The sequence below is a fragment of the Polypterus senegalus genome, chromosome 7, assembly GCF_016835505.1.
Source record: "Polypterus senegalus isolate Bchr_013 chromosome 7, ASM1683550v1, whole genome shotgun sequence".
Lineage (NCBI taxonomy): Eukaryota > Metazoa > Chordata > Cladistia > Polypteriformes > Polypteridae > Polypterus > Polypterus senegalus.
Window position 1 is genome coordinate 187,806,747 of NC_053160.1, and position 24,277 is coordinate 187,831,023.

The 24,277-nt window shown below is 44.8% G+C and overlaps 1 protein-coding gene across 6 annotated transcripts in view; it reads right to left on the reverse strand.

The window, feature by feature from the left end:
* plppr1 (phospholipid phosphatase related 1) overlaps positions 1-24,277 on the reverse strand; it is a 235,645-nt gene that overhangs the window by 94,612 nt on the left and 116,756 nt on the right. For 5 of the 6 annotated variants that reach the window (XM_039759722.1, XM_039759723.1, XM_039759724.1 and 2 more), the window contains exon 3: positions 6,965-7,153. The exons of the other annotated variant lie outside the window; for it this stretch is intronic. In XM_039759722.1, coding sequence (XP_039615656.1) covers positions 6,965-7,153 — 189 coding nt within the window. The remainder of the gene's footprint in view (positions 1-6,964; positions 7,154-24,277) is intronic. 6 annotated transcript variants of the gene reach the window in all.

Genomic DNA, 24,277 nt, shown 5'->3' on the forward strand with positions numbered 1-24,277 from the left:
AGGTAAGGCTCGGTGCGTTCCTGTCAATCACACCCACTCATAGACGGCCAGTATTATCCTGATTATTGAAAGAATAGTTCATCATAAAATAGTAAAAAAAAAAAATAACTGTCAATAGCTTATGAGTAATAGGCAGCCACAAATGAAACATGTTCATGGTGCCCCTAAAAGTGATTTTTGGCTCATATTTGATTTTATTTCTACTATCAAACTTAATTTTGTAAGGGATTCAAATCTAAGCTGAATGTGGACAGTTGTGGGGTCTTGTTCAAAAAGCAGACGCCATCAGTATACACCAGGGGTCAACTATACACCATACACTATTTTAAGATTTGGGACCCTAGTGTACCTGGCCTTACCCCACCGAACCTTAAGTTCAGGGTTTGTAGTAGGGGCTTTTGGTGTCTGCTTTTTTGAACAAGACCCCAGTTGTGTATCCAGAAAGTGGTCCTCTTGCACAAAATAAATTAAATCAAATCTGTCCGACAGAGATATTGAGATACAGAGACCTCACAGGGCAGCAGCACTTTTAAGTAAGATGTAATTAGGAGAAGGGATGTTGTAGGAAAAAAGGTCCAAGGCTGAAGCCAGGAGTACATAATGCGTATAAAACAACAGCCAGGACACGAAACAAAATTTTAAAAATGAAGAAGAGACGTAGTGAGAAAGTAAAAAAAAAAAAAGAAATATTCCACGTCGCCTAAGCCAAAACACGACATGCAACTCAAAGTCAAAAAAATAGAAAATAATGCCCAGGCAGAAAATTCTTTAAAGTTTTGACCTAGTCCAGTGGTTCCCAAACTTTTTCCAGGTTTTCCCAAGGGAAACTCCCCATTTCAAATTCTAGTTTGCGAAATAACCAATCATCCATCCATCCATCCATTTTCCAATCATCTGAATCCGAACACAGGGTCACGGAGGTCTGCTGGAGCCAATCCCAACCAACACAGGGCACAAGGCAGGAAAAAATCCCAGGCATGGTGCCAACTCACCGCAGGACACACACCAAGGACACACTAGGGCCAATTTAGAATCGCCAAGCCACCTAACCTGCATGTCTTTGGACTGTGGGAGGAAACCCACGCAGACACGGGGAGAACATGCAAACTCCACGCAGGGAGGACCTGGGAAGCGAACCCAGATGGGTCTCCTAACTGCGAGGCAGCAGCGCTACCCACTGCACCATGTGCCGATAGCCAATCATTTTTTTTAAATAAAGAGTGAAGTAAAAATAAATGTGTCTTTGTACATAAAATTTGGCTGGCCTAAGTGAAAGCGTACTCAAGTTATCGTGTTTACACACACATACACACAGAAAAAGACAGAAGAACATAATTCCAAAAATGGTATTTTCGTAATGAGGGAGGTCTAAAACGTGAAATAAATAACAAATTGATATTATAGGAACTCGAGAGAGTCCTAGAGCCTATTAGGCATTGGTGCAGATCGCTGGGAAAATTACGAAGGCGATCGAGGAACTGAAGAAGACAGCCAGGGCACCGCTGGAGAAGGCAGACTGGTATCTGTGGCAGCTCGAGATCAGTCTTCTCAAGGCAGATGAGGTGGTACAGGTAAGTGATGCTGGTACCGCAGATAATAATGGAGAGCTGAGCAAATTGTTTCCTGATCCAAAATCTGAGGGAAAGTGAGTAGCCAGACGTCCAACAGTTCACCATGGGGTGATGACCGATAGCACCATGGGAGCGGTAATGGCCGAGGCACAAGAGAAGGAGCGGCTTATATGTGCCGGTACCCAAGAAGCTGCATCAGTCTCATCCAGGTCAAAAGGTGTGCAGACAGTGCAGGGCTTCTCTCTCTCTCATAAGGAGATCCAGACTGTTCTTGCACCCAACAGTAAGAGGAGGACTCGGAAAAGGAGGACTGGGCCTCCTAACAATTTGCAGAGTGAGCCCCTGCGCTCACGTGCATCGAAGGGCCGCTCTCCGCAAGGGCAGAGGGAAGCCCAAATCTTAGCTGAGGAAAAGGCGGAGCAGAGTTAACCATCCTGCTTTCATGTCCGGAGGGCACGAGTGCAAGGACGGGAGTGCCGGTGTTATGACTGCCATGGTTTTGGTCACGGGTGGAGACGCTGCCCGTATAGCGTTACATGGGAAGTCACAAGTTGGCCTCGACGCAGCGTCTCCCTGCCCTTGTCTTGTTGTTATATTTCAGGGCAGAACCGTGGACCAAGGCATGCCGGTGCCCCATTCTGGAGGAAGACAGCCCTCGTGGGAATGGGCCGCTTCGCCTTACGAGCTGAGGGATGGGCTGTGTGACAGACCGGTCAGAATGCACTCCTAGTGGAAGGACTGGGGGCATATCCACAACAATACCTCCCCAGGATGCGAGGGGGAAGCCCCCCCTGGATTGCATCGGGGCCATGGGCCTTGGAGCTTGGAAGCTCAACCCTACTCGGGCCCGTGGTCACCACCAGGGGGAGCCTGAACACTCCTGGAGCCATGGACTGCAGCACTTCCGCCACACCGAGAAGTGCTGCCGAAACAGGATCCAGGAACACGTGGAGTACTTCCGGGGACCCTTACAGCACTTTTGCCACACTCGGAAGTGCTGCCGGACGAAGATCAGAGTGCACCTGGAGTACTTCTAGGTGAACTATAAAAGAGGCCGCCTCACTCTGTTCAGGGAGCTGGAGGACAGAAGGCGGTAAAATGGAGAGAAAGAAGAAAGAGAGAGAGAGAGAAGAAGAACAAGAAACTGAGCAATATCGGTGATTTGTGCCTGTGTGTGTTCGAGGCTGATTTCCACAATGGTTGCTACCAATGTGGATTTCTTCATAGCTCCAGGTTCTCTTTTCACATCCTGAAGACACGCTGGTTAGATTCACTGGCGATTATAAACTGTGTGAGTGCCTGTAATGAGCCATTGTTGGTTCCTGCCTTGCACCTATGCTGCCAGAATAGTAAAACATCTCACCAAAATCCTGATCTAATTATGTTATATTATTATATATATTTACTTATTTGGCCAACTCCTTAATCCAATGTGACATTTCAGATACAGTCTGTTAAATTTCTTTTGTTTTTACAGTTGGAGCACAGGAGGGTGAAGTGACTTACTCATGGTCACACATTGGTGTCAGTAGTGGGATCTGAACCCACAACCTCACAGTCTGAAGTCTCAGTGCCTTAACTGCTACACCACACTGCCTGCCTAGTTACGTTTCTTTAAGAGATAAAACATAATCCAAGGTATGCTTCACAATTTTTGAGACTATAACTTGGCAGTATACGACTGTATGGATAACCGTGGTCAGAGTAACTGGTAACTCCAAAGTCACCCAGTATGATAAGATAGACTGGGCTCCAGTCCAGATTTGGTGCATGCCCTGTGTCTGATAGTGTCAACTTGAACATCATGCCTAGAGGTCCTTAAATTGGACCGAGGTCAATGAATGAATTTCTGCTTACATTTCCAAGTAAAGTTTGGATGCCCAGGTCATATTCTACATTTTGTTGACGTTTGAAGTCAAAAAAAGTACATACAACTTTAATAGCTGTCAGGGAGGACACGGATTGGCTGACATCCCGACCAGGAATAATGGTGTCTTACCTGGCCGGAAGACCTTTTGAATGGATAGATGAAGTAACGTGGCCTCCCGGGTCATGTGCTCCACCAACTAACCCTGTGTTGCTGGAAGTTCTTGCAGGTGCTACCACAGTGGAACCAGGAAGTACATCCAGCTCAGGTGGAACCTCTCTACAATGAGGAATGCTCCTTCCCTTGGATCCTTCTTTGTGGCTCCAGACACAACCTAGCAGGGACGACCCCCTTTGAGACTACAACTCCCATGCAGCCCTGCAGGTGGGCACATGGGAGAGCCACCAGAACAATCCTGTCATTTATCTTATGCTGTGTTCTCTTTACCTAGAATGTTGGATGCTGGGAATGATGTCACATATATGAGGTCAAAAAAAAAGAAAATACAACTTTAACAGCTGTCAGGGAGGACACGGATTGGCTGACATCCCAGCTGGGAATGATGGTGTCTTACCTGGCCGGGAGGCCTTTTGAATGGATACAACAACAACAACAACAACATTTATTTCTATAGCACATTTTCATACAAACAGTAGCTCAAAGTGATTTACATATTAAACAATAGAAAAATAAAAGACACAATTATAAAACAAAATAAATCAACATTAATTAACATCGAATAAGAGTAAGGTTCAATGGCCAGGGGGGACAGAAAAAACAAAAAAACTCCAGATGGCTGGAGAAAAAATAAAATCTGTAGGGATTCCAGACCATGAGACCACCCAGTCCCCTCTGGACATTCTACCTAATATAAATGAAACAGTCCTCTTTGGATTTAGGATTCTCATGGAAGGGCTTGATGATGATGATGGTCACGTAGACTTCTGCCTTTTAATCCGTCCATCATTGTTTGAGCATCATGAAGCTTTGAATAGGTGGTGGTGGTGGTGCAGGCCACAGAGGATATAGGATACATAGAGGGAAGCAGCCTCCTAGGGTCATGTGCTCCAACAACTAATTCTACATTTCATGTGAAGTGGGAAGTCGGAATTTCCCAGTTCCTAGTTGGAATTTTCAACGGGAATAATCCTTTAAGTCAGATTTCCAACTCGGAACATCGAGTTTATCCAGCTTCAGATCATGACATCAATCCAAAATGGCGACGTACACCGTGAGCTCTAGTGAGAGCATACAGTTTATTTGCACTTCTGTCTCTTTGTGTCACATTAAATGAGTTGTAGGCAGAGCACTGTCCAACTTCTCTCCGTGGACATGCTGCTACAGCGTTTGGATACACGACATACCACATACCAAAGGTCAAAGGAAAAGAAAACTTCACTTAGGGATTAACAAAATAAATCAAATCAAATCAAAATAATGTGTTGTTATCAAATGCAATTTATTCAGATGGAGCAAGAACAGCAAAGGTTTTCCTGGACATGTCCATATCGGTGTTTCGAATGCTTTACGAGAAGACGATCAATTCGGGTGTGACATCATTCCCAACTATCCGACATTCTAAATAAATGGAATGCAGCATAAGATAAACGACAGCATCGTTCTGGTGGCTCTCCCATGTGCCCGCCTGCAGGGCTGCATGGGAGTTGTAGTCTCAAAGGGGGGCGTCCCTGCTGGGTTGTGTCGGGAGCCACAAAGGGGGAGCCAAGGGAAGGAGCATTCCTCGTTGTAGAGAGGTTCCACCTGAGATGGATGTGCTTCCTGGTTGCACTGTTTTAGCATTAGTTGGTGGAGCACATGCCTCCGGGAGGCCGCTTCCCTCCATCCATCCATTCAAAAAGCCTCCCAGCCATTCCCGGCCGGGATGTCAGCCAATCCGTGTCCTCCCTGACAGCTGTTAAGGTTGTATGTACTTTTTTTGACTTCAAACGTCAACAAAATGTAGAATATGCCCTGAGCGTCCAAACTTTACTTGGAAATGTAAATCCATTCAGTGAACTCGGCCCAATTCAAGGGCCAATAGGCCTAATGCCCAAGTAGACACTATTAGACACAGGGCATGCACCAGCTCTGGACTGGATGCCAGTCTATCTTATCACACTGGGTCACTTGAGACTTACCAGTTACTCTGGCCATGATTATCCATGCAGTCATTTACAGCCAAGTTATAGTCTCAAAAAATGTGGAGCATACCTTGGATTACCTTTTGTCTCTTAAAGAAACGTGACTAGGCAGGCAGCAGTTAAGGCACTGGACTTCAGACTCTGAAGTTGTGGGTTCAGATCCCACTACTGACACCAGTGTGTGACCCTGAGCAAGTCACATCACCCTAATTTTAAAAGAACTTCCAGGTCTGGGATAAAGGAAGCCACTCCGCTTCACCCAGGAGAGTTGGAGTTGGGTGTGGAAAACAGACAAAAGCTCACCTGGGTGGAGTGGAGGAGAAACGGTGAAGAGGAGAAAGGAGGAATTATGTGGATTGAAATTGAGAAATGGTGAGGATTTTGTGATTAATAAAAGGGTTCATTCTCAACTTCAGACTGAGTGTTGGCAAATGTATCTGTCGGGTTGGGGGCTCAAACTAAACAAACTAAAACAATGGCATTTCATTGACAGTATTATTAGAAAAACTGAAAATAAAAATGTAAAGAAATGTACGTCTTTTAGTATGGAAATAACAGCTGGTGTTTTGCTGTGGTGCTGTTTAATTTAATTTCACGCTGTATAAAAGTTACTCGAGGCTAACGCTGGCTAGCAGCTGTGGACCTTCATGCTACGTTCGACTTTAAATTAGCTATAAAACGTGTGGGTAAGGACTCCGCACTTCCATCATCCTTTCATCCAACCTGCTATATCCTAACTACAGGGTCACGGGGGTCTGCTGGAGCCAATCAGAGCCAACACAGGGCGCAAGGCAGGAATCAAACCCCGGGCAGGGCGCCAGCCCACCGCAGGGCACACACACACACACAAAACCATGCACTAGGGACAATTTAGACTCGCCAGCGCACCAAACCTGCATGTCTTTGGACTGTGGGAGGAAACCCACGCAGACACGGGGAGAACATGCAAACTCCACGCAGGGAGGACCTGGGAAGCGAGCCCGGGTCTCCTAACTGCGAGGCAGCAGCGCTACTCACTGTGCCACCATGCCGCCCTCATCCTTTCCATCCTTCCATTATCTAACCCACTTTATCCTAACCACAGTGTTACGGGGGTCTGCTGGAACAAATCCCAGCCAACACAGGGCACAAGGCAGGAAACAAACCCCGGGCAGGGCGCCAGCCCAGCTCAGCCTCATCCATTTTTAAATATTTTAATAAAAGACCACTTTCACGTACACAAAGAACAGACTTTTCTGTGTATGCGTTTCTTTCATTTGGACATTTGATTCACGTTACATGCCAGAGAAAAGGGCATCCACACTTTCAAACAGACATCAGGTTAGAGCATCACCAAACAAGACATTACAAGAGCGAAATAAAAGAGCCAGGTGAGTTTGACTTACGATGGCCGTAGGGGCGGCTGCCACCACGCAGTACAGGATGAGGGGAGGGACGAAGCTTTCCTCTTCCACGCCCGGGTATGGCTTCATCAGATCCGCATCGTTGCAGAAGAACCCCTGGACGTGTACCCCGAAGGTGTCCGTGCATTCAAAGTAGTAAGCCAGCAGCACTGTCCCAGCCATGATGACAAGCTGAAAGTACAGCATGGTTTCACAGTCACGTTAGTTTCGGTCATGGGAGGCAGCCAAGTATCAGAGCCCCAGTAGACCCCCAGTGCTGCCCCTTCATGTCATGTCCCTGCCGGCTGCTTCATTGCAAAGCTGATTCTCTGTATCTTACACACACACACACACATATGCACACGCGCTGTCATTTACAGCGACTAACCTTCATTGTCAAGCCCCCCCCCAGCACCCCCCCTCTCCCTCCCCAATCCCACCGCTCTCTCTCTCTCTCCCTCTTTCTCTCCACCCAACCCGGCATCACAAGCTTACTCCCTACTTTCTAACATCTGTTACATAAAGCTTTTGGCAGGCGGTGCTAATGAACGCCTCAAATTAAAGTGGGAACCACAAGCATGACTCTCTGGGGGAACGATGACACTGGCAGCAGGACGTCACTAAACACAGACAGGATCAACTGCAAAAAAAAAATGGAAAGGGCCCAACTGGGAACTCCTGCCCCACCAAAAATAGGTTAGATATCTCAATGTAGCAGACCCACGATGGTTATGAACTCACTAATGCTTTCCATCGGATTCTTAACAAGCCCCCTGCAAACATGAGAACTGGGCTAACAGGACTCTGCACTCTGGACATAAACTGACATTTTGTCACAGAAATATGGAAGACACGAATATAAATTTAACAGCACGTCAGGTCACTCCTCAGACGATTCTGCACTGGCGGGGCGTATCGATAAGGGGGATGAGACGGAGGAGAAGAGTCAGGGGGACAACTCAAAGCCAAGGAATTGGTCATTGACTTTCACCACACCAACAAGCCTCTGTGTCCATGTGGATGTTGAGGTGGTCAGCTCCTACAGGTACTTGGGGGTCCACGTCAATGACATATAAGAAAGAGCACAGCGGGCTCTTTTTTCTTAGTAGACTGCATTCCGTTAATGTGGGTGGTGACTTCCGTCACATCTTCTATGGCTCTGTGACGGCCAGTCTGGACTGGTGACATAACTTCAAGAGAGGCTCACCGAGTCAACAAGCCAGTTACAGTCATATGAAAAAGTTTGTGAACCCCTCTTAATTCTTTGTATTGTTGTTTCTCATTGGCTGAGCTTTCAAAGTAACAACTTTCTTTGAATATCTGACATGCCTTATGGGGACAGTAGGATTTCAGCAGTGACAAGAAGTTTATTGGATTAACAGAAAATATGCAATATGCATCATAACAAAATTAGACAGGTGCATAAATGTGGGCACCCCAACAGAGATATGACATCAATACTTAGCTGAGCCTCTTTTTGCTCCTTTCAGCCTCTCGACGCTGTCCTCCTGTAGCCTGTGATGAGTGTCTGGATTCTGGATGTTGGTATTTCTGACCATTCTTCATACAAAATCTCTCCAGTTCAGTTCAATTTGATGGACAGCCTGCTTCAAATCATCCCATAGATTGTGGATGACATTCATGTCAGGGGACTGTGACAGCATTTCCAGAACATTGTACTTCTCCCTCTGCATGAATATCTTTGTAGATTTCCAACTCTGTTTTGGGTCATTGTCTTGTTGGAATATCCAACCCCTGCATAACTTCAACTTTGTGACTGATGCTTGAACATTATCCTGAAGAATTTGTTGATATTGGGTTGAATTCATCCGACCCTCGACTTTAAGAAGGGCCTCAGTCCCTGAACTGGCCACACAGCCCCACAGCATGATGGCACCTCCACTGAATGTGACAGGAGGTAGCAGGTGTTTTTCTTGGAATGCGGTGTTCATCTTCCGCCATGCAAAGCACTTTTTGTTCTGACCAAATAGCTCCCTTTGTGTCTCATCAGTCCAAAGCACTTTGTTCCCAAATGAATCTGGCTTGTCTAAATGAGCATTTGATACAACAACTGTTTGTGCTGTGAGTGCAGAAAGGGCTTCTTTCTCATCACCCTGCCATACTGATGTTCTTTGTGCAAATTGCTCTTAATTGTAGAACAATGTACAGATACACCATCTGCAGCGAGATGTTCCTGCAGGTCTTTGGAGGTGAACTGTGGTTGTCTGTCACCATTCTCACAATCCTGCCTCTGTGTTTTTCTTGGCCTTCCAGACCTGAGTTGGTTTAATAGCAACTGTGCCTGTGGCCTTCCATTTTCTGATTCCATTCCTTACAGTTAAAACTAACAGTTTAAACCTCTGAGATGGCTTTTTGTAGCCTTCCCCTAAACAATTAGACTAAACAATCTTTGTTTCAAGATCTTTGGAGAGTTGCTTTGAGGATCCCACGCTGTTTGTCACTCTTCAGAGGAGAGTCAAAGGGAAGGAAGCACAACTTGTAACTGACCACCTTAAATACCTTTGACCACTCATGACTGGACACTCCTGTCTATGAAGTTCAAGGCTTAACGCGCTCATCCAACCAAGTAATCAGCATTGAGCAGTGACAGGCATTCAGATCAGCACAATGACAAGGGGGCACACATTTGTGCACAGCCAGTTTTTAACATTTGATTTAATTTCATACAACTAAATACTGCGTCACTAAAAATCTTTGTTCAGAAAACACCGCAGTACTCCTAGGAAATGAAAGACACACCACTGTTATCTTTTTTGTTGAAAGGAGAGTCAATTATTATGCAGGCTGAGAGGGGTTCACAAACATTTTCATATGACTGTAAATGAACAGACTTGGTCATGGGACGCACTCTGGACCCACTAGATGTAGTAGAGAACAGTAGAATGAAGACAAAACTGAGTGCCATTACAAACAACGCTGCACATCATCTCTGTGACACACAAACACTGAAGACTTTCAGCCAACAAAGTATTCAACAGAAGTGTGTCAAGGAATGAGACTGGGGGTCCTTTAGACCAAGAGGAATACACCTGCATAACTAGCTCCTCACTTGGTCATCAGTTATGGCCAGGGTGGAACTATCATTGGGGTATTCTGGGTGTACACCCGGTGGGCAACCCTGGTGACAAAGGGCCAATTGATCTTGTAAGAAATCATTTTGTATTAATGTGTTGCCTTTGTCAGAAGGCCTCAAATCTCACAGACTTTCCACTGTTTATAACGTTGTGTACCATATAACTTCTCCCCACCTTCCCTTCTACATTTATAACCTCAGGCAATTAGGCGTAGTAAAAGACAAGCAGGAGTTAAGTTACACTTTAAATATTGTATTATTGATAATATTCATAAATAACTAGGGGTTTCGCCCCCTGCTCACTTCGCTCGCCAACCTCCATGCGTCTCTGCCGCACACAAACAACCAATCCTTTCATTCTCGTGGGTAGGCCTGTTCATTGGGAAGAAACATTATTTTCCCTGATGACAACACAAATTAGATGATCTACAAGTCTGCGACTTAAAGTTTAAAGCCCAACAATATCGACATACTTCTGTCATATCACCTATGTCCATATATTGGCTTTTACCTTTTCGTCAATTTCACATTGAATTTTGCTTGCATGTTTGGAATTACAGTACATCGTGACGACACAACGTATAACTGCCCGTGAGTGAATATCGTTTCTTTCTCTCTACACGAACTGTGTCTGACAATAGCATTTACACAAATGAGAAATGATTGAACCGTGTGTGTGGTTATGTGGGCAGGACTTTTCCAAATGTCTTTCCATAAGCTCTTGTCTTGCAGGACATAAAATTTTCTGTTGCGGGATTTCAATTTCACCAAACAACAAATCTTTTAATTCTTTAATTCTTCATTGGGAAGAAACACTACTTTTCCATGATGGGAACGCGAATTAGACGATCTTCAAGTCTCCGACCTAAAGTTTAAATCCAAACAATATATTCGATCTCTTTTCGCTAATGTAATCACTTCCGTTTGTTTGCGCTAATGCGATCTTTACTATCATTTTTTGAGACTTTTGAATTTTCATACTTCCATTATCTCTAACATGCTCTTCATGTGTATTGCGCCAATGTTTTTGAATTCTTTACGACATTCTACTTTTGTCATCTACTCTTTGTCTTTTATTTCCGGCCCAGGGAGTGGTTAAATCTCTTGGCACAAAGACTAGTCTCGCGGGACGTGAAAGTAGCTCTCTTCAAAAGATCACGTCTCGTTGCAGGATAAAAAGTCTCGTCTCCCAAGATGTTTTCATTATAATAGAGAGATAACAATAAGCAAAGTACAAGTCAATATTGGCAACCATACCACCTGATAAATGCTAAACGTGTAGCTTCAGGTGGCACGCAGGCTTGTTTGTTACTTTAAATGTCTCGAGTTAAGGCATCATTTGTGGTCAGCTTTCTTCATGATAGGCCGCATGCCTGTCTCAATATGGCTGCCGAGTTGTGCTTCTCAGTGTGGCCTTCTTTTTCAGCTCATGGAGTGTGAGATGCTTCTTCATCTGATGGTAGAAAAGAATAGGGAGGGGTAAAGCAAGCAAATTTATAGATTCTCTGTCCAAACCCTACAGCCAATAGGGTGTTGTGGTACTTAATGGCTTCAGGCAACTTCAGACCAATGGGGCGCATTTGTTGAGCTGATGTTTGCCAGCTGGGTAGAGTGGCTTTTCTGTGGGGGTTGATTGCAGAGAATCATTTTCCAAACTGGTTTTAGGCTTTTCCCCCTAACCCTGTCTTAAAATTCACTATCCTGACATAGTCCTAAGTGGGGGACGGTAAACATGAATGCATCTCACTAATGAAACACTAATTTTAGATTTACTTTGTCAAAGTTACAAATAAAGACATACAAAATATTTATCAACATGTATACAAAATTTCACAACACAACAGATGCCTTGAGTCTGTTCAGGGAACAATGAAATCTCAAGACTATCGAGACATTGTGGAGTGAAATGTCCTGCTCAATGTAGGAAAGCTCAGTGTCAGTGGCAGGTTGTGGACCCTCCAGCAGGATAAGGAGCCAAAACACACAGCGAAGAGCAGCAAGAATGGCTGAGAATGAAACATTGAGACTGTTCTGAAGTTGCCTTCTAGGAGCCCTGATTCAAACATCTATGGACAGAACTGAAATATGCCGTCTGGAGGAGACCCCCTTCAAATCTGACCCAGCTGGAGCAGTTTGCTCAGGATGAGTGGGCCAAATGACCTGCGGACAGGTAGGTGCAGAAGTCTCATGGGGAGCTCCAGGAATCGCTTGTGTGTGCTGTGACTGCAAACTCTAAAGGTTGGGTCACCAAATATGAGGTGAAGGGACCCATCATTTGTGTCCATTTATGTTATGATTTGAAATATTCTGTTGACTTCAAACTCAAAAGCAAAGTCTGATTTTTTTTGAGCAATACGTGATAAACCATGATGGTGAACCAATGACTTGTGTCAGCTTTGCCCCAAATTTGCCCCACATCTGTGGTTTTTTTCTTATCATCTGCAAACTCGACCAGCTTGCTATTTGTGTAGGAAACGATGAAATCTCAAAACTATCACAACATTCTAGAGTGAAACGTACTGCCCAGTGTCAGAAAGCTCAGTGTCAGTGGAAGGTTGTGGACCCTCCAACAGGATAAGGAGCCAAAACACAAAGCGATTACAAGCCCCCAAGAATGGCTGAGAACAAAACATTGGACTGTAGTGAAGTGGCCTTCTAGGAGCCCTGATTCAAACATCCATGGACAGAACTGAAACATGCCGTCTGGAGGAGACCTCCTTCAAACCTGACCCCACTGGAGCAGTTTCCTCAGGAACGAGTGGGCCGAACAACCTGCGGAGAGGTAGGTGCAGAGGTCTCACAGGAAGGTTGGGCAACCAAATATGAGGTGAAGGGACCCATCATTTGTGTCCATTTGTGTTATGATTTGAAATAATCTGTTGGTTAAACGATGATGGTTGTAACGTCTTGTGTCAGCTCTGAGTTGCTTCAGAGACAATTGTGGGATTTTCTGTTTTTGTTTTTGAGGAGGTACCAACAGATTTGCCCCACATCTCTAGTTTGGTATCATCTGCAAATTCAACAGGCATGCTATTTGTGCTCTTATTCCCATCATAATATTATATTGGGTTCAGCAATTAAAGGCACTGGTCTTGCAGTAATAAATAGCATTGATGACACTGCACAGTCAAGGGCTGGTTCTGTCACCAAGGCCATTAATCCCTCCCATGTTATGAGATACGCAGCTCATCTCTTCACGATGATGAAAACCCATCTGGTCAACTTTGCAGATTCCCTTGTGTGCTGTTCTTAATGTGTTTGAAATGTATTACCAGGATGGATTATCCGGATAGGCTCTTCCATACATTTTCCGCTCAAAAAAATCCCATTGTTTAGTGTGAAGTTAACTCTTTCCTGGAAATCATTAGAACTTCATTAAATTGTATAACTGGGGCTTTTGTGCTCTGGCTTCACCAGGTCAAAGATCACACCATGGAGGTCATTCAATTTAATCTGCATGTTAGTCATTTTAAAGAAGTCTGTCACTCTCACAAATCTCCACATTTATTGTTTCACATCACAGAGAATGGCAGCTCTCTCCATTATTACATTCTGCACTGTGATCATTCCTCTGTCCACCTAACAAAAGATTTCAGGACTATTGGATAGATACATCTCATAAAAATATAACTTCAGAATGCTGAATGCTAAATGTTTTGGACCTCACAAACCAAAGAGGCACTCGTCTGTCTGATGTCTTCTGTTTTACAAGCCACAACAGAATGGAAAAAAGAAGAAAAAGGGAACAAATTACAGAAAAAACACGACATTCCCATTAGAATAAAAAGGGCAGGAAGGACTGTGCTGTGGACTATCTGTCCATCATCTATCTATGTCTTATATAGCACCTTCCATATCTATCTATCTATCTATCTATCTATCTATCTATCTATCTATCTATCTATCTATCTATCTATCTATCTATCTATCTATCTATCTATCATATAGTGTCTTTCATCCATCCATCCACTATATAGTGCCTTTCCTATCTATCTATCATATCATATAGTGCCTTTCATCCATCCATCCACTTTATAGTGCCTTTCATATCTATCTATCTATCTATCTATCTATCTATCTATCTATCTATCTATCTATCTATCTATCATATAGTGCCTGCCATCCATCCATCCACTATATAGTGCCTTTCCTATCTATCTATCATATCATATAGTGTCTTTCATCCATCCATCCACTTTATAGTGCCTTTCATATCTATCTATCTATCTATCTATCTATCTATCTATCTATCTATCTATCTATCTATCTATCTATCTATCTATCTAATATAAATGAATGCAATTTACTGTTTAAAATAAGTGTAATCGCTGTAGGACTATACTTAGTGAAAAGTATGTTACAAAATAAAGTGACTTGAAATGAAAAATAGGGCATTATATTAAAAGTGGATTCAAATTATAATTGTGAAATTCATTTCAATTTATTTAGAGCAGTTTAAACTTTTCCCTTAAAAAAACGCAGATTGTAATGTTCAGCTCTCAGTTGAATACACAAACATTTCAGACCGTAACACAATACAATATTTAAAAGTAAAAGTGGAAGGGGGACACAATATACAGCCAATCATTAAACAAAGTTCAGGTTCAGGATTACTGTTATGTATTAACAGTGTAAAGAAATTCTTCCTTGCACATCTCTTCAGAATAGTGACAGTATTACAATACTAACAATAAAACACAGAAGACACATGCCATAGATAGAATGAGACCTATTTAATATGCTGTATTTACACACACGTAAGGCCGGATTTATACACATGCACCAACGGACGCTCCTGCTATGGAAGCGTTTTATTGTTTATCGTATACCTGCCTGCGTACTTTACATAAATCTGGAGAATTCAGCAGGTGTCAATGTAAGATATCATCACGGTGAGAACAGGTTCAGCTTCTCTGTGATGTGAATTGCCTGAAACATCCATTAAATTCCGATGACCCCTTACCGCAACATCTCTGAAAAGGATGCTTAAAGATTAAATCATCAATCCAGGGATGTGTCCATTCCAGCAAGCATTGGGAATGAGGCAGGAACAATCCCTGGACGAGGACTTGGCTCATCGCAAGGTGAATACAAAAACACACATACACTGGAGTCATTTTAGCGGCAACAATTCCCCAAATCTGCATATCTTTGGAAGGAAACTGGAGCCCAGTGTGGAAACCCAGCAGGAAAAAATACAAACTCCATGCAGTGAACACCAGTGACGTGACTCCCTGCAAGACAGCTGTGCTAACGCTCCGCCACCATGTCACCCCCATGTGTGTAATTATTAAAAGTGTTCATTACTTAAATGAAATTACCATTTTATCTGTAAAATGTACCTTACATACTTTAATGCATTTCATCATAATAGTGATATCAAGTATAATTCTAAAGATTCTAAATGTGCAGAGAGTTGGATTATCATAAATGTAACGTGTTCTGTGTGGCTGCTGCTGTCAGGTCCAAGAAGCTTGTAGCGATTAATAACTGGGATGACGTTTACGACGGTCTGCTTTAATGATAAAAAAAACTACGAGGTTAAAGTGGACATTTCTAGATTAAAGTCCAAATTTCCACTTTAATCACAAAAAACACGTTTTCACCGTGTCCTTCATTTTTTTTATCTGTGGCTCAAATACAGATGTCGCTTGATCACATTGCACCCCCCCTGACTTTTTGCTGGTACTGCAACTTGCGCACGCATCATGTTAATTTCTGAGGACCTGCCCGGAGGACGACGTGTCAAATGAACGCTGGGAACGCGTGGCGGCCATGATGCGTGCGCATACGCGTTCTGAGCATGAAGTATAAACGAGCCCTAAGAACACATACAGTATTTGATCTAAAGAAAGGCAGTTCAGTAAGCTTATGACTGTGGATAGAAACTGTCACCAAACCTACTGGTGTGAGGGTCAATGGGCAGAATGGCGGAGTGAGAAGAGTAGCTGTGTAGGACAGCTGAGCTCCTGCCAATATCCTGTTTGCCTTTCCAAGGCAGTGAGTGTTGTGTTTGCCCTGAAGAGAAGGCAGGTAGGTGCTCGTCTTATTCTGTGCCACCTTCACCAACCTCTACAGTGAGGTGACCTGGTGTCATACAAGCATGTAATGAGGTCAATGAGGATGGACTCCACTGTGCATCTGTGAAGTCTGTGAGAACAGGTGGGAGAATCCAGGCTCTCCTCAGATGTCAGTGGAAACTGAGCCACTGGTGAGCCATCTTCATAAGAGCTGAACTGACACCTCCAAAGATAAGTCTGTGTTGTAATGTGTTTGTGAAAAATAACCAACAGGCTTTGGGACTAGCTTTCCTTATATAGCAGTATATGAAAAATAATGCTATGGGACTACCATTGGCCTTCATGGTATCTTTTATAAAGACACACAGCCCTTACCCAAGGTTGGGAAATCAGTGTTCATATAAGCAGACAGCTTCATTGAAGGTCAAGTCATTCATAGCCATCATATGTAATTGTCAGCTATGCAATTTGAAACAGAAGGCTGCTCGCTTGATTGTCTTTGTTGCGCCTTTAGCACACAGCATGTTGCTCATATGTGGAGTAATTGATTTTTAGGAAGTGGATGACAATTCAGTGTGCCTGGCGGTCAAACAACTGAAACACTTTTTCAAAAAAGAATCTTTACACTTGTCACAAATCAGACTTAATCCATCTGGATACTGGGATTTTACTTTTGTTGATCTATCTACCTATCTATTATATAGTGCCTTTCATATCTATCTATCTATCTATCTATCTATCTATCTATCTATCTATCTATCTATCTATCTATCATATAGTGCCTTTCATATCTATCTATCTATCTATCTATCTATCTATCTATCTATCTATCTATCTATCTATCTATCATATAGTGCCTTTCCTATCTATCTATCTATCTATCTATCTATCTATCTATAATACCTGTGCTTCCATCTAAGGTAAATTGCATTGAAATGTGCATAGTTTTATAAATCGGATTTATCTTTTTAGCATTTGAATTTTCCTGTTTTTTGGCCTACACATATTTTCATGGTCAAGTCTCTTAAAGTTTTAGAAATGACAGCCCTTGTCAATTTCACTATTTTAGCTCTTAGTGAACACTGTTTAAGGAGTTTCATTGCATTCACGCAGTCAGCCTCTTGATGTGAGGATATGAGACAGAGAGTGCGGTGCCTTGATGGATTTCATACTGGTGACATTTGCTATCCTGCTATCCACTGTCATGTCCTCTTTATGGCCTGTTCACTGAATCCAATTCTACTTTATATGAAAACCAATAACTGGACATTCCATTTGTTGTGTGGATTCTCCTCATAGAGCTGCAGGAGGGTTACATACAGGAGAGGACTTGGAATGGTTGAGCTCAGTTTAAAAGGAGCCTCTGGTGATTTGCACCATTTATCGTGCCACTTTATTGAACTGCTGGGCATTACTGCATATGATGACAGTTGATATGAGGCTACAATTTTAGTTGACCAGATGGCTATCAGCCTAATATTTACTCCCAACAGAACGGTCCCCACATGGCATTAAAACTGCAATTCCACTACAGAGCATGGTTAATGCTAATTTAGCAAAATACATGGGTGGATTTTCTAAATATTAAATATTAGCGACTTTGCCCTATTTCTTTTTTTTGGGAGGATTGTGATGCCTGTAGCCACTAAATACCTTGGGTACCTCTTGCAGGTGTCAAACGCATGCGCTTGGGAGGCAGCTTAAGGGCTCTGGTGGTGAGAGTAACCTGAAGAAATGGGCACACTGTGTGCAAATGCATCTCTCCTCCTCCCTTTGCACAGCATAAGATTGTTACAAGTAAATAAATACAACAAATAACTAACTAAATACATAAAGCAAATAAAGTTCTATCTATCTATCTATCTATCTATCTATCTATCTATCTATCTATCTATCTATCTATCTATCTATCTATCTATCTATCACATAGTGTCTTTTTCAATTTAACTATCTATGACTGACAGCCATTTAATCGTCCACCTTCCTGAACCCACACCTTCCTGCCGGAAACCATAGGACCAGCAGTTCAGCCATCTTAGTGGGAGTCCACCCTTAAACCCCATAGAGGCTGTGAGGAGAGACCCAAACATGGCATTTTACAGAAGCTTCCCATCCAATCTAATGGAGCTTGAGAGAATCGATAAGGAAGAATGGGATCAACTGCTTTAATCCAGGTGTGCAAAGCTTGTAGAGACTTACTAAAAAGACACAAAGCTGGAATTGCTGCCAGAGGGGCTTCAGAAAGGTTCTGAAGTCCTACAAATAAGATATTTAATTTTCTGATTTTTAATAAATTTGTAAACCATTCTGCAAGCATGTCAGTTTGTCATTATGGGTTATTGATTGCAGATTGATGGGCAAATTTATCCATTTACAGTCATATGAAAAAGTTTGGGAAGCCCTCTTAATTCTTTGGATTTTTGTTTCTCATTGGCTGAGCTTTCAAAGTAGCGACTTCCTTTTAATATCTGACATGCCTTATGGAGACAGTAGGATTTCAGCAGTGACATTAAGTTTATTATATTAACAGAAAATATGCAATATGCATCATAACAAAATTAGACAGGTGCATAAATGTGGGCACCCAACAGAGATATGACATCAATACTTAGCTGAGCCTCTTTTTGCTCCTTTCAGCCTCTCGACGCTGTCCTCCTGTAGCCTGTGATGAGTGTCTGGATTCTGGATGTTGGTATTTCTGACCATTCTTCATACAAAATCTCTCCAGTTCAGTTCAATTTGATGGACAGCCTGCTTCAAATCATCCCATAGATTTTCAATGATATTCAAGACAGGGGACTGTGACAGCCATTCCAGAACATTGTACTTCTCCCTCTGCATGAATGCCTTTGTAGATTTCCAACTGTGTTTTGGGCCATTGTCTTGTTGGAATATCCAACCCCTGTGTAACTTCAACTTTGTGACTGATGCTTGAACATTATCCCGAAGAATTTGTTGATATTGGGTTGAATTCATCTGACCCCTCCCCATGGGCTCACCACCTATGGGAGGGGCCAAGGAGGTTGGGTGCAATGTGAGTTGGGTGGTGGCCAGGCGGGACCTTGGCGGTCTGATCCTCGGCTACAGAAACTGGCTCTTGGGGCGTGGAATGTCACCTCTCTGAAGGGAAGGAGCCTGAGCTAGTGCTTGAGGTGAGAGGTTCGGCTAGATATAGTCGGACTCACCTCGACGCACAGCTTGGACTCTGGAACCAATCTCCTTGAGAGGGGCTGGACTCTCTACCACTCTGGAGTTGCCCCCGGTGAGAGGCGCCGAGCAGGTGTGGGCATACTTATTGCCCCCACTGGAGCCTGTGCATTGGGGTTTACCCGGTGGGCGAGAGGGTGGCCTCCCTCCGCCGGGTGGGGAAGGGTCCTGACTGTTGTTTGTGCGTATGCGAACAGCAGTTTGGAGTACCCACCCTTTTGGAGTCTCTGGAGGGGTTGCTAGAGGGCATACCTTCTGGGGATTCCCTCGTTTTGCTGGGAGACTTCAATGCTCACGTGGGCAATGACAGTGAGACCTGGAAGGGCGTGATTGGGAGGAATGGCCCCCCCGATCTGAACCCGGGGTGTTTTGTTATTGGACTTCTGTGCTCGTCACGGATTGTCCATAACGAACACCATGTTCAAGCATAAGGGTGTTCATATGTGCACTTGGCACCAGGACACCCTAGGCCTCAGGTCGATGATCGACTTTGTGGTGTGTCGTGGACTTGCGGCCATATGTCTTGGACACTTTCGGGTGAAGAGAGGGGCGGAGCTGTCAACTGATCACCACCTGGTGGTGAGTTGGCTTCGATGGTGGGGAAGATGCGGTCAGACCTGGTAGGCCCAAGCGTGTTGTGAGGGTCTGCTGGGAGCGGCTGGCAGAGTCCCCTGTCAGAAGTAGCTTCAACTCCCACCTCCGGCAGAACTTCAACCCGCCCCGAGGGAGGTGGGGACATTGAGTCGAATGGGCCATGTTCCGTGCCTCTATTGTTGAGGCGGCTGACGAGCTGTGGCGCAAGGTGGTGGTGCCTGTCGTGGCGGCAATCCCGAACCCGTTGGTGGACACGCGGTGAGGATGCCGTCAAGCTGAAGAAGGAGTCCTATAGGACTTTTTGTCCTGTGGGTCTCTGGAGGCAGCTGATAGGTACCGCAGGCCAAGCGGAGCGGCGGTTGTTGCTGAGGCAAAACTTCGGGCATGGGAGGAGTTTGGAGGCCATGGAGAGCGACTTTGGACGGCCGAGGAGATTCTGGTCCACCGTCCGGCGTCTCAGGAGGGAAGCAGTGCAGTGTCAACACCGTATATGGTGGGGATGGTGGCTGCTGACCTCGACTCGGGCGTTGTGGGTGGTGGGAGGAGTACTTGAAGACCTCCTCAATCCCACTAACATGCCTTCCAATGAGGAAGCAGAGCCTGGGGACTCTGAGGTGGGCTCTCCCATCTCTGGGACTGAAGTCACCGAGGTGGTCAAAAACTCCTTGGTGGCAGGGCCCGGGGTGGATGAGATACCGGAGTTCCTTAAGGCTCTGGATGTTGTAGGACTGTCTTGGTTGACACGTCTCTGCAACATCGCATGGACATCGGGACAGTGCCTCTGGATTGGCAGACCGGGGTGGTGGTCCCCTCTTTAAAAGGGGACGGAGGGTGTGTTCCAACTATAGAGGGATCACACTCCTCAGCCTCCCTGGAAAAGTCTATTCGGGGTTCTGGAGAGGAGGGTCCGTCGGATAGTGAACCTCGGATTCAGGAGGAACAGTGTGGTTTTAGTCCTGGTCGGAACAGTGGACCAGCTCTTCACCCTTAGCAGAGTCCTGGAGGGTGCATGGGAGTTTGCCCGACCGGTCTACATGTGTTTTGTGGACTTGGAAAGGCATTGACCGTGTCCCTCGGGAATCCTGTGGGGGTGCTCGGGAGTATGGGGTACGGACCCCTGATAAGAGCTGTTCGGTCTCTGTACAACGGTGTCAGAGCTTGGTCCGCATTGCGGCAGTAAGTCGAGCCCGTTTCCAGTGAGAGTTGGACTCCGCCAGGGCTGCCCTTTGTCACCGATTCTGTTCATAACTTTTATGGACAGAATTTCTAAGCGCAACCAGGGTGTTGAAGGGGTCGGTTTGGTGGACTCAGGATTGGGTCACTGCTTTTGCAGATGATGTTGTCCTGTTTGCTTCATCAGGCCGTGATCTTCAGCTCTCTCTGGATCGGTTCGCAGCTGAGTGTGAAGCGGCTGGGATGAGAATCAGCACCTCCAAATCCGAGCATGGTCCTCAGCGGAAAAGGGTGGAGTGCCCTCTCAGGGTTGGGGGAGAGATCCTGCCCCAAGTGGAGGAGTTCAAGTATCTCGGGGGCTTGTTCACGAATGAGGGAAGAATGGAGCGTGAGATCGACAGGCGGATCGGTGCGGCATCCGCAGTGATGCGGGCTCTGCATCGGTCTGTCGTGGTGAAAAAGGAGCTGAGCCGTAAGGCAAAGCTCTCAATTTACCAGTCGATCTACGCTCCTACCCTCACCTATGGTCATGAGCTATGGGTAGTGACCGAAAGAACGAGATCGCAAATACAAGCGGCTGAAATGAGTTTCCTCCGCAGGGTGTCTGGGCTTTCCCTTAAAGATAGGGTGAGAAGCTCAGTCATCCGGGAGGGGCTCAGAGTAGAGCCGCTGCTCCTCCGCATCGAGAGGAGTCAGATGAGGTGACTCGGGCATCTGATCAGGATGCCTCCTGGACGCCTCCCTGGTGAAGGTGTTCCGGGCACGTCCAACCGGGAGGAGGCCCGGGGAAGACCCAGGACAGCTGGAGGGACTATGTCTCCCGGCTGGCCTGGGAAGCCTTTGGGATTCTCCGGAAGAGCTGGAAGAAGTGGCGGGGAGAGGGAAGTCTGGGCCTCTCTGCTTAAGCTGCTGCCCCCGCGACCCGACCTCGGATAAGCGGAAGAGAATGGATGGATGGATGGATGGATCATCTGACCCTCGACTTTAACAAGAACCCCAGTCCCTGAACTAGCCACACAGCCCCACAGCATGATGGCACCTCCACTGAATGTGACAGGAGGTAGCAGGTATTTTTCTTGGAATGCGGTGTTCTTCTTCCGCCATGCAAAGCTCTTTTTGTTCTGACCAAATAACTCCATTTGTGTCTCATCAGTCCAAAGCACTTTATTCCACAATGAATCTGGCTTGTCTAAATGAGCATTTGATACAACAAGCGACTCTGTTTGTTGCGTGAGTGCAGAAAGGGCTTCTTTCTCATCACCCTGCCATACTGATGTGCTGAATTGTAGAACGATGTACAGATACACCATCGGCAGCGAGATGTTCTTGCAGGTCTTTGGAGGTGATCTGTGGTTGTCTGACATCATTCTCACAATCCTGCCTCTTCATATGCCACTCCTGTATTTTTCTTGGCCTTCCAGACCTGCTGGGTTGGTTTAACTGCCACTGTGCCTGTGGCCTTCCATTTCCTGATTCCATTCCTTACAGTTGACACTGACAGTTTAAACCTCTGAGATGGCTTTTTGTAGCCTTCACCTAAACCAGGAGACTCAACAATCTTTGTTTTCAGATCTTTGGAGAGTTGCTTTGAGGATCCCATGCTGTCTGTCACTCTTCAGAGGAGAGTCAAAGGGAAGGAAGCACAACTTGCAATTGACCACCTTAAATACCTTTGACCACTCATTATTGGACACACCAGTCTATGAAGTTCAAGGTTTAATGAGCTCATCTAACCAAGTAATCAGCATTGAGCAGTGACAGGCATTCAGATCAGCACAATGACAAGGGGACCCACATTTATGCACAGCCAGTTTTTCACATTTGATTTAATTTCATACGACTAAATACTGCGTCACTAAAAATCTTTGTTCTGAAAACACTGCAGCTCTCCTAGGAAATGAAAGACAAGCCACTGTTATCTTTGAAAGGAGAGTCAATTATTATGCAAGCTGAGAGGGGGTCCCAAACGTTTCACATGACTGTAGATATCCATTAAATCTACAATAGAATAAAACTGCAGAAACTGAAGGGGTCTCAATGCTTTCCAAATTCATGTTATATTTGTAACAGCAGATGAACTCTGATTGTGGCTGCCTTACAATATGTTCATATGTGCATCATTATTGAACCTAGTTTATCCAAAAATGTGAAATTTCACAAATGCCTGCAGCTACTTAGACCACCAAGCCTTAATAATGTTTGTTTTGTTTTGGCTTCCTGTGAGTTTCTGAGGCCCCCAAGCCTTTCACTGTGGCATAAGGCGCAAATCAGGAGCAAAAATTGAATTGGGCCTCATTCTTAAAATGCTAAGTCAAAAATGGGAAATGTCAACACACGCCTAACACCAGAATACTAAAAGGAGAAAAGCTGCCCAATGACACGTCCAACCAGACTCTTATGACAGGCTCAGAGACCAAAGAGGCTTCAAACACAAACAGAGAAAAATATAAATACATAAATGCAAGCCTGCCATCTGGTGGATTATGGGAGTACAAACACTTAGCACATGGTAGCTTTCAAGCAGATTATACAGAATTTTAAATGTTAGAGCACTTTGGACAAGAGCAGTTCTTTTAGCCCAGGATCACTCACTTCTCCTGTTCATTTCACTTCTTCACAAGGTGAAGGTCCTTAAAGTCAATGGAGGCTCTGATGGGGGCTCTCGAGAGACTGAGCGAGGGGTCTGAGTGTCTGGGATTGTGAGGGTCCTGATAAACACCAAGAGCCAGGCCTTTAATGACCCCCTGGGCACGGCCATCAGCAATGTGTATGTCTGCGGAGAGAGTGTTGACTCGTCGAGAGGTTTAGTTATCTCGGCAGTGACGTTCATGTGACTCTGGTGACTATGAAGTAAGTAGATGGACTGGGAGAGCATGGGGGGGTCATGAGGTCACCACAAAGGGGTGTGTGGCGCTCCCGATGTCTGCAAAAGGATGAAGGTCCAAGTCTTTAGAGTCCTGGTGCTTCCTGTTTGTGAGACATGAACGCTATCCAGTGACCTGAAATGAAGACTGGACTCCTTCATGTGTGTCTCTCCGGAAAATCCTTGGGTCCCGCTGGTTTGACTTTGTGTTGCTCATGGGGTCCCGAATGAGACACATGACCTGCATTGTGAGGGAGCGTCAGTGTTGTGGGGTACAAAATCTGTACATTTTGGTTTAATTTTCCATTATATTTTGTTCAAGACAAGACAACAGATGAACTACATTGAAGACAAATCAAAGCAGG